General features: G+C 38.7%; 2 protein-coding genes across 2 annotated transcripts; both read left to right on the forward strand.

Moving 5' to 3' along the window:
- The first annotated feature begins 39 nt into the window (after positions 1-39).
- On the forward strand, positions 40-4296 carry LOC102210308 (glutathione S-transferase omega-1-like). The gene is made up of 6 exons (XM_005727471.1): positions 40-166; positions 2094-2202; positions 2284-2506; positions 2601-2702; positions 2794-2900; positions 3989-4296. Exons 1-6 carry the CDS (start codon positions 139-141, stop codon positions 4137-4139), a joined length of 720 nt encoding a protein of 239 aa, XP_005727528.1. The 5' UTR covers positions 40-138; the 3' UTR covers positions 4140-4296.
- A 2817-nt stretch (positions 4297-7113) lies between these two features.
- On the forward strand, positions 7114-9945 carry LOC102211182 (glutathione S-transferase omega-1-like). The gene is made up of 6 exons (XM_005727474.2): positions 7114-7252; positions 8005-8113; positions 8244-8466; positions 8652-8753; positions 8865-8971; positions 9676-9945. Exons 1-6 carry the CDS (start codon positions 7225-7227, stop codon positions 9824-9826), a joined length of 720 nt encoding a protein of 239 aa, XP_005727531.1. The 5' UTR covers positions 7114-7224; the 3' UTR covers positions 9827-9945.
- The last annotated feature ends 737 nt before the right edge of the window (positions 9946-10682 follow it).

Consider the following 10682-nt stretch of genomic DNA (forward strand, 5'->3'; position numbering starts at 1 on the left):
GCGCTGTTTGACACGCCCACCACGGAAATAGTGTATAAAATTAATAATCAGCCATACTGCTTGCTCTCTGACTTTCTTTCTCGGTCAGGTGTAGTCGGTCACCGTTTCGGCTCTTCGTCTACCACTTCAAGTGCGAACATGTCCACTGAAAAATGTTTCGCTAATGGTAAGACCTACGCTGTTACTCGGCTAAAACTGGAGGCTTTCTATTGATGAATTTTCCTCTGCCCTGAACTGATTACAGGGGAGAATTTAGGAAGTAACGAGATACAACACTAAAGCTAAACGCAGATACACTGTAGTTGCAAATCAAATAGCCCATTTAATGGACTCATTTTTAGTATGTGTCATCAAACGCAGTAGCGGTTTTTGATATGGGCGACACGGGCGGTTGCCCGGGGCGGCATCGTGGTGGGGGGCGGCATCACGGGCATCGGTAAAATAAAAATAAAAATTGCTCGTACTCATGCTGCCCCGACGTCATGCCAGTGCATACTGGAAATGGCATAGGCACCAATCGGTTTTCTATTGCCCATTTGCTTGGAATAAGGGCGCCCTCCGTTTGCGAGGTGCTCCTGCTGCTTCCGGAATCACTTTTTGGCACAACACCGGCACAGGGAGGAGAGGGCGGGGCGGCGGGGGAGTCACTGGCTGGCTGGAGCAGCATCTAATAACCAACTCGCAAAATAAAACAAAATAAAAACAAAACACCAGACATTATGATACAGACTTATAATTTGCACCAATGTTTTTTTTCGAAATTCTATACGCGAAAAGTGAGCGCGAGAGCCCTCGGTGTGCCTGCTTGCTGCTGAAGTCAAAGTAAAACTTTATTGTCATCTCCGCTACATACAGCCCAGTATATAGAGAGACGAGACGACGAGGCTCCACAGCAGTGCAAGTAAACAAACAATATATATATATAAGAAGAGTAAGAAAATAAATATGCACTTTAGGACCAGGGGTAAAGGGATCAATAACAATTTTAAATTTATATTTTACAGTTTGATGATTTAAAGTTTCACACACAACCCGACGAAAGGGGAGCGGCCCTGCTGCTTCCAAATAGAGCACATTTCATTTATAATGATGTAAATCCAAGTCCATTATGTATTCATGATTTGAATCCTGGGTTGTGTGAAATCCCAGAAATACACCCTGGACAAAGTGAATCTGTGAACTAAGGTGTAGGTCTGTTAGGTTATGTTGTGGTGCTCCTCGATATGGGGGATTTGTGTTCATACTGGAGTGCAAAATTAAACCCAATGGAAGATGGACAAGAAAAGTTCAAAGCCATCAGGTGCTCAGTTTAGAAAAAATAGAAAAGAAGAGGAGGAGAAACGAGCAAAAGATGCAGGTAAGCAGATGTGTCATTGGATAATGGCAGGTCATCCTGAAACAATCAGAATCATTTATTACTAAGGATATTATGTGGATTACAGTTGCTCCAAGAAGAAATGGTAAAAATAGCAACAGTAACAGACTAAACTCCAAACAATACATTATGTTACAGGTTTTAATATTAATTAGACATTGTCAATTGATTTATCCTGTTCTCATTGTATGACAATTATGATGGCTGTTTGGTAGCCGTTTGCATACTATGCATACTCTCTCTCTTCATATGTGTGTGTGTGTGTTTCTCTGGTGAAATTCAGTATGGGTCCGACAACAGTTTTATGTCAATGGACAATCCTTAGTGTGTGTGTGTGTGTGTGTGGTGGGGGCAGAGGGTGTGTTTGCCCAGGGCGCCAAACAGGCTAGGACCGCCACTGATCAAACGTGTTGTGAAATAAAGACTAAATTAAGAGCATACAGCTGCCAGTCTACAACTGCATCACATTTTCTGTCTCAGCTATGACGAAATGCTAAAACATAAATTTGCTGTGTCCTAGGTCTAACTCTAGTGACAAATAACTGTGCAGAAATAACAGAAAAATAGCCCAAACTAAAAAATTAAAGCAGTAATACTTGACAGTTTCTTCTCGGAGTGGTTAATGAAATCAAAAAATAATTTGATGAATGACCCTCAGAAGTCTTTACACCTCAGTATTTTTTTATTCTAGTTTTTAAGCTTTTCTTGTTTCCCTCAGGTAGTGCCGCACCTGGTCCAGTGCCCAAAGGCCACATTAGACTGTACAGCATGAGGTTCTGCCCTTTTGCCCAGAGGACCAGATTAGTGTTGAATGCCAAAGGAATCACGTAAACATGCATTTTATTACAATTGATTTTACAAATCTCATCCCACTCACTGAACATAACGTAGGTACTTTTGTGTTTCAGATATGACACCGTCAACATCCACCTGAAAGACAAACCAGACTGGTTTCTTGAGAAGAATCCTCTTGGTCTTGTCCCAACGCTTGAGACACCTGCTGGTGAGGTGATATACGAGTCACCCATCACGTGTGAATACCTGGATGAAGTTTACCCTGAAAAGAAGCTGCTTCCCTCCTCTCCCTTTGCTAAGGCTCAGCAAAAGATGATGCTGGAGCACTTTTCCAAAGTATGTTGCATGAAAACTTTAATAAAAATGTTAAGGGTTTGGTTTTTGTTTTTCAATCATCACCAAATAATTGTAATGTCACTATTTTCTACAGGTAACACCATACTTCTACAAGATCCCAATGGGTAGAAGGAATGGAGAGGATGTCTCTGGACTGGAAGCTGAACTGAAAGAAAAATTAGCCAAATTAAGTAAGGTAGGTAATGTATTTGAATCCCGTAGTTTCTTTGTCCATTAACTCAAAATGTAATATTACAGCTTGTAAAGGCAAAAATGTTCAATCATAGGACCTTGCTAACAAGAAGACCAAGTTCTTTGGCGGTGATTCCATAACAATGATTGACTACATGATGTGGCCTTGGTTTGAGAGGCTGGAGACCTTTGAGTTGCAACAGTAAGTAGCAGTCTTTAAGTTTAAAGGGTGTTTAAAATCAATGTTTAACTCATACAATAATTTAAAGAAACTTGAGGTCATCTGAGTGGAACCTAACTATAAGGTTTAGACAAGAGAAAGAAGAGGGATTCCCACAGTGACGGAGCACATTGATCAGTGCTATTTGTCATTGTTCCTTTTGTGAGACCAGAAGGGTATGCTATGAAGCAAGTGGTATACTTCCAGGCTTTCTTTGTGTTTGTTGGCTTGTCAAAACTTGAGAACCCAGTGAGACAATACACGCCTCACAGTGTTGGATTAAAGACAGATTTTCTGCATTGCGCTCAATGCACAAAGGGGGACACATGACATAATTTCACTCTTTCGCCACACAATGTGGATCAATCGAATGCGGCCTCCTTTTAGTCATAGACATTATCAGAGGAACTGCTGATAGGGACCCATAAAGAATCACTATAAAATCCATATAATGGCAAAAGGAGCTCCAAGTAAAGCAATGCTGCAGGGAAGAGCAGATCTTAAGAACTCCTAAGTTATATTTATTTTGCCTCTTCAAAATTGAAAGTGCAAAGTGAATTTTACAGATGTTGATGGTGTTAAGCACAATTTGCAAACATTGATCAAATAAGGTAAAAGAAGAGTGGGCTCCTTGACAGGGAAAACTCTAACTTTGTGCTTAGCACACTTTACTGATGCATTCATCTCACTTGATAATAGTTACGAGTTGACGAGTGTGCTTACATTGAATGCTGCCTTGTTCACATAGCATGTTCGCAACAGCATATGAGTCACTGAGTTTGAGTCCAACAGCTTCAGCCTGTGTTTTTTAAGTAAGAGTGGTGTTGGTTAAAATTAAATCTTAGTTCATCTTTATTAATGGAACCTGCTCTTATTGTATTATTGTAGGGTCTTTACTTTACAATATAAAGCGCCTTGATGCAATTGCTGTTGTGATTTGGTGCTATTTAAATCAAACTGAATATTTATATTACTGAAACAGAACGTCTCATTTGCCTAACGTTTTCATTTATCTGTATATTCATGTTCTGTCATTCAGTTTTCTTTAAATTACTTTCTTTGTCTTCTAGCTGTCTGGATGGTACACCTGAGCTGAAGAAGTGGACAGAGCGCATGCGGGAGGATCCAGCTGTTAAAGTCACCATGTACAGCACAGACACCTACAAGGCCTTCTACAAGACCTATGTTGATGGGAAACCTGACTATGACTATGGCCTGTAGAAAATTAGCAGTGAGACCACTGAACAAAACTCTCAGCCGTCCTTTTATATGTCCGATGAGTCAGGTCTGTATCAAAATACTGATGTGGCACGTGTAAAGGGAAACATCTGAAGAACAAATGTGAATAACTTTTTCAATGAAATATCCATGAAATGATCATCCTTGTTTGTTTGGGTTTTTGTTTGTTTGGGAGGGGGGGGGGGGGTGTGCTTTAAAAAAAAAACAATTTCATGCTTTTCTCCAGGCCACAGAGTGTGGTCATTTGATAAACTGGAGCTCCACCAAAACAATACAAGAAAAATATCAGATAAAGTGTAGAGATCAGTCCCATCTGAAATGTGTGACCACTCTTCAGTAATTACTCTATGAACAGTGTAGTTTTGGTGATTAAAATCTGCCACCACTAGGTGGAGCACTTGGGTAGTCAGCCTGGTGTTATGTAACTGACATGGGTGTTGCTCAGGCTTTTAACAGTGCTGATTCATGTTGGTCTGTATTATTTTTGTTTATATATTTGCAAGGAAAAAAAGACATTGTTTGAACTTTTAGTTTCTCAAGAAAAATGCAATGAAAACTATGTATAGTGAAAACTGTGCTTATTTATGACCAGGATTCCTGGATTGCAATGGAGCTGCAGGTGCTGCAGGTCAACAAAGGAGGACAGAGTTAGTCAGTACATGTGTGCACAGGTGTGGCTGTTGTTGTTGAAGGTGCACACAAAGCTTTGCACTTAAAATCCAATGCGCTGTGTAGGAGTAACTATTCAAACATTACAGTTTGAATAACAGTCTATGAATTAATCATATTTCAAAAAGGGACGGCATTTAGTCGAAAACCACAAAAGGAACCAGCAGAAATGGTCCCTCTGGGCTGACACTCGGTCAGTAGTGGAGAGAGTAAAGGAAACCGACTCACATGAGATTTAAAATGGGAAACATCCGTTGAAACAAAAGGACAAAAGTCAGATTCAGATCCCGATGGGATCAAAAACTTGCACCTGTATAATCAGCAAAGAGAGATTCCTGTTTTTGATGAAGATCCTCCACAATTCTCCATTTATTAGAGCTTTTTTGCTCTGTGTCTGAAAGCTAAAGCAGTCTAACCAAAGGTTCCAGACAAAAATATACATTGGGTGAAATAATGATTTGATCCCCTGATAAATTTGTACGTTTGCTCATTTACAACAAAAAGAGCAGTCTCAAATTTTTATGGTAGTTTCATTTTATTGGTGAGATACGGAATATCAACCAAAAATACAAAAACAAAAAACCAGACATTACATAAAAGTTATAAATTGATTTCCCTTTCACTGAGTGAAGATTACAGACAGATGTTTCTGCTGGGTCCTTCTTTGTGTGGTATTTTTCCAACTTATAAATTTCAACTTACAAATTCTGCAGGGAGTCAAATAACAATTTCCTCCACTGTGGTAAGAGATGTTAACCACCTGGAATCTTTGAAAAAGTATTTATATACAAATGAGCCCATCAGTTTTTGGATAATGACACTTTTTTAGTAGTCTTGCCTCTTTACACAACAGTAGATTTTAAATTCTAAAAAGTCAAGATGTGATTGAAACGGAAGACTTTCAGCTTTAATTAAAGGGGTTTAACAAACATGTTGCTTTAACTAAAGAAATTACAGCCATTTGTATCTACACACGTGTTTGGGGGGGGGGAAGATTTGCTGAGAGGCAGTTTTGTGGCAGGTGAAACCTGTAACCTCTTCAATACATGACAAAATAAGCAGATCAAAAGATCTTGAGTTGATTCCAAATAGCTGTCTGAGAAAGCAAAAGATGCTGACATGTTAACCTGCAAGAGATCCATCATTTGTCATCACAGCCTTTATTCACTGCGACTCAGTGAAAGCCAGGATTTAGAAATGGCTTCCAGTATTGGCTTCTGAGAATAAAGAGCATCATTTCTGTGAAAACATGTCTAACAGCAACAATATCAGAAGGAGACAAAGGGGGCGGTAATCTCGCAGTCATAACTAGTCTTACTTTCTTCTGGGTTATGTAAAAACAAGACAAAAACGGGGAGTGGAGTATCTGCAAAGTCACTGTGAATATGCGTTACACAAACGTCTATCCTGGCAGTTTTAAAGGTAAAAGTAGCCCAGCTAGTCAACTATTAACACAAGTCCAATTTATCATATAAATAGTGACATTTATGTGCCTGAATCAGGCGGGTACCGCCTCTCACAGTGGATGCTCCGAAGATAGGAGACAGTTGATGCGGTTTGTCTTTACTGCAATTTAATAAGAGATACGATGAGAAATGCTTTTAAGAAAGTAGGCTACTGAGCAGCTTCACTTACCAATGGTTTTTTTTTTATAAATCAAATGTGAAATAAATAAATAAAAATACTTTTTAAAGTCTTGTGTTCAAATAGATTACTCAAGGAATTCCTTCAAGATTGTTATCTTAGCCAGTACAAACACACTTCATTTCCAAGTTCAGGAGGTTCACGAGACACGTTTTCCCCACATGTGTTACACAACATTGAGTTTTGCAAACATTTTGTACTGCAGGAAATGACCTAAAATGTATTTTTTTAAAAAGGGGTATAAAAATTACACCGACAAAAACCAACATAGTAATGATAATAAGCTACATTCGAGTGAAAGAATTAAGCATCTACACCCTTACCACCTCCACAAGAATTAAGATATATGTAGGTAAGTAGCAGCCAGTGCTGCTAATCAAAAGCAATCGATTCACTGATCATCAACAACTGTGACCACGAGGAATTGTTGCAGCAAATTCACCTCAAGATTAAACCGTACAAGGCTCAGGCAACTGTCAATAATTCAAGAGCAACATCTCAGAGTCTAAGTTAACACAAAATATAAAGTTCGTGACAGTACAGTTAGGGAAAAAAACGAATAAGCATTGTTTGTTAGAACTGGTTATGACTGGTTTCCAGGAAAACGCCTCTTATCTCCAAGAATAACATGGCAGACTGATTGGACACGCCCACAAGGGTATAAATGAAAAGTTGAGCAGCGCTGTTCACTGACACCACTCTGAGCTCGGTCCGTTTCAAGCCCTTTGATTCACACATTACTTCAAGTGCCAACATGTCCGCTGAAAAGTGTCTCGCTAAAGGTAAGACTCTAAAATATTACTCGAGGAACTGAAGGCTGCTTATAAAGCTCAAATGCAAAAAGCTGTTTCCTTCTGCTCGCATGATGAAGAGTTATTATACCGAGAGCAACATTTTTACAAAGTCATTCTTTAGACCTAAGTAACCTATTCCTTCCGATTTTAAAGCAGGTAACTGCAAATGGTCCTTATAATTATTGCTTCATTAACATCTAAATACTAAACTCTATGAACGTTAATAAACATTATGTGGCTTCTCTGAAAAAAAACAGACGTCAGAAAAAAAATATTCGCACTAAAGTACAGGCATAAATAAAACTGCAACATTCACTGTATTCAAACAAAGATATTTGTGATGCTGGTTTAAGATTGGTTCCATAAAGTTTAGGATGTTAAGTAAAGTGTAAATAAGACAAACACAATCAAACCCTTGAATTGACAATACAACAACCTGATCCAAACTTGCAAGTATAAAATTACTTTAAATTCACTGTGCTTTACAGTAATAGCAGAGTATTTTCTGCCACGGTTGTTCTACTTGAAGGTTAACTGGTAAAAGTTTTTACACAATCCGCTACCGACCTGTGATTTATGTCAATTCTGCAAGTAATTTTAATGCATTGCTTTTCTGGTGGATTATTACAACCATATATGACTTTAATTTTCAATGTGAAGCACAATGCATACATTTAAATACTGCCACCTGCTCTCCTTGTTACTTTTTTTAATGGATGAATCTTTTTCGTGTCTCTCAGGTAGCGCTGCCCCTGGCCCAGTCCCTAAAGACTACATCAGGGTTTACAGCATGAGGTTCTGCCCTTTTGCCCAGAGGGCCAGACTTGTGCTCAAAGCCAAAGGAATCAAGTAAGGCTACTCTTTATTCTAGTTTACTGTACAGATGAAAAATCATGATAGTACTTCAATCTATCAGATGTCTACTTCAACATGCACACATAACCTTCTGTTTTTTGTTGTTGTTGTTTGTTTGTTTCAGGTACGAAACTATAAACATCCACCTGAAAGAAAAACCAGAGTGGTACCTTAAAAAGAATCCATTAGGTCTTGTCCCAACACTGGAGACACCTGCTGGTGAGGTGATATACGAGTCACCCATCACCTGTGAATACCTGGATGAAGTTTACCCTGAAAAGAAGCTGTTTCCTTCCTCTCCCTTTGCTAAGGCTCAGCAAAAAATGATGCTGGAGAACTTTTCCAAAGTAGGTCACACAAAGACTTGCATATAAATCTTGAGCTTTGGGGGGGTTTATCAACCATCACCAAATAATAATATTGACATCTCCATCTACGCTACGTCCAGATGAACAGCATCAACTTTTGGAGATTTACTTACCTGAATGATTGAGCATGCATCAAGGAATATTAAAATTGCTGTTTTCTACAGGTGATACCGTACTTCTACAAGATCCCAACAGGTAGAAAGAATGGAGAGGATGTCTCTGGACTGGAAGCTGATCTGAAAGAAAAGTTTGCCAAGTTAAATGAGGTAGGCCACACCTTTGAGTATTCAGTATTAGGATGATTATCTTTCATTACTGTGCCTGGTTATTTCAGAGTGTTAAATACAACTCTAATGAATATAACATTTCATTTTTAGTGTCTCGTTAACAAGAAGACCAAGTTCTTTGGTGGTGATTCTATAACAATGATCGACTACATGATGTGGCCATGGTTTGAGAGGGCGGAGGCGTATCAGTTCAAACCGTAAGTTAGAATAAATAATAGCTTTTCCAAATGTTGCTGTTTCTTACAGAGAAACAGTGAAAGTTTAACTCTTTTGTGTGGACCTTAACTCAACTAGAGATGTGCCAGTAACCAATCTAGATCAGGATTTAACTATTTTCACCTCAGAAAACTGGTGCTTGTGCAAAAAATAACCCTGCAACGTTGGGATCACTGTACTTACTGGCTTTAGCAGATGCTAATGCAAGACACAGCAATTCACAGAAGCAGCCTGAAGACTCTGTCTGCTGCTTTCTACATAATCTACATAAATGTTTGCTACATAAATTATATTTGGTTCTCAAGACTATGGAAATGTCGACTGATTTTCAAGGCAAAAAGGCAGAGCTGGTTCTACAGTAGTGGAAAACACGTGTTTTTACAGCCTCAGAAAGATTTTTCAGATTCCCAGTTTGGCTGTTTTTACTTAAATCAAAATAAAAAGTAATTTAAGGTCTAATGTATGAAGAAAATTCTAAGACTTTTAAGACTTCATTAACGTAAAGTAACAGTTTAACATCAAAATCATGTTTTTCCTCCCTTGTAACACTGACTATCTGTATATATCTATATTTATTACCTGTGTGCTGAAGTATTTACATTTCACTCCGTTACTGAAACTATTGCAAACAAATGGGTGTTCAAATTTACTTGTATTTAACTGGCTCTACCCTTTGTCTTATTAGGTTTTTGGATGGCACACCTGAGCTGAAGAAGTGGACAGAACTCATGTTGCAGGACTCGGCTGTCAAAGCCCTCATGTTCAGCCCAGACGCCCACAAGGCCTTCTTCAAGACCTTCCTTGATGGAAACCCAGACTTTGACTACGGCCTGTAGGAAGTTATTGATGAGAGTATCAAACAAAACCTTCAGCCTTCCTTTAATGTTACTGTGTTACTTTTATGTTATTGTGAAGAGCGATAGTGACGGAGTTTTCAATAAATTTGTTCATGAAATAACTGTCTTCATTCTGATTTTTCTAGTTGTGCTTTAAGACACATAAAAACAACAGTTTCCCATTCATAGTCCCATTTAATAACCTAGATCTCCCTGTCCAAAACTTTGACATCAACACATTAAAAAACATCACAAGCAAAATGATGAAAGCAAGCTCAAACAAGCAGTCAAAGATACATACAGTAATACAATCTTTAATAGCTGCCATCAGATCTGCAACAGAAACAATGATACATAAAACACAGTTATACAAAGCAGACAGTGCACTGTCTTCTTAAAGATTCCTGTGTGGCTCCGTATAATATAAGAGGTTTTTATGTTAACATTTCCTGCTAAAATGTATCATCCTACATGCAGATGACTTGTTTCTGCTTCTTTGAGGAGCTGAGGGACACCTGTGTCAAAGTGTCTCTATTACTGTCATGTCCACTGAGATGTTGAGGATTTTCCCTCAGTGCCTGATCAGCTGTATTCTCCAGAAAATGATAAAAGAAAGCAGCTACAAAAAAAACAATTACAAGTTTACATATCAGCCACAGCTGAAATAACTATTGTACATGGGAGATCTATGGGAGATTACTGTACTCTACTTGATAACATTGTGACCACTAGGTGGAGCAGGGTTGCTACTAAGCAGACTGAGGCTGTGTCCCAATCTGCACGCTTGAAGTACGCGCACTACGCGCACTACGTACGGTGCGTACTATAAGTACGAGAAGTGCGGAAGTGAGAGGCT

The sequence above is a fragment of the Pundamilia nyererei genome, unplaced genomic scaffold, assembly GCF_000239375.1.
Source record: "Pundamilia nyererei isolate P.nyererei 1_Seehausen unplaced genomic scaffold, PunNye1.0 scaffold00024, whole genome shotgun sequence".
NCBI classification, from domain to species: Eukaryota; Metazoa; Chordata; class Actinopteri; order Cichliformes; family Cichlidae; genus Pundamilia; species Pundamilia nyererei.

Coding starts and splice junctions, on each gene's coding strand:
- LOC102210308 (XM_005727471.1), top strand. CDS start 139: ATGTCCACTGAAAAATGTTTCGCTAATG. Junction 2,203..2,283: donor TTGAATGCCAAAGGAATCAC/GTAAACATGCAT, acceptor TTTGTGTTTCAG/ATATGACACCGTCAACATCC. Junction 2,703..2,793: donor AATTAGCCAAATTAAGTAAG/GTAGGTAATGTA, acceptor GTTCAATCATAG/GACCTTGCTAACAAGAAGAC.
- LOC102211182 (XM_005727474.2), top strand. CDS start 7,225: ATGTCCGCTGAAAAGTGTCTCGCTAAAG. Junction 7,253..8,004: donor TGAAAAGTGTCTCGCTAAAG/GTAAGACTCTAA, acceptor CGTGTCTCTCAG/GTAGCGCTGCCCCTGGCCCA. Junction 8,114..8,243: donor CTCAAAGCCAAAGGAATCAA/GTAAGGCTACTC, acceptor TGTTTGTTTCAG/GTACGAAACTATAAACATCC.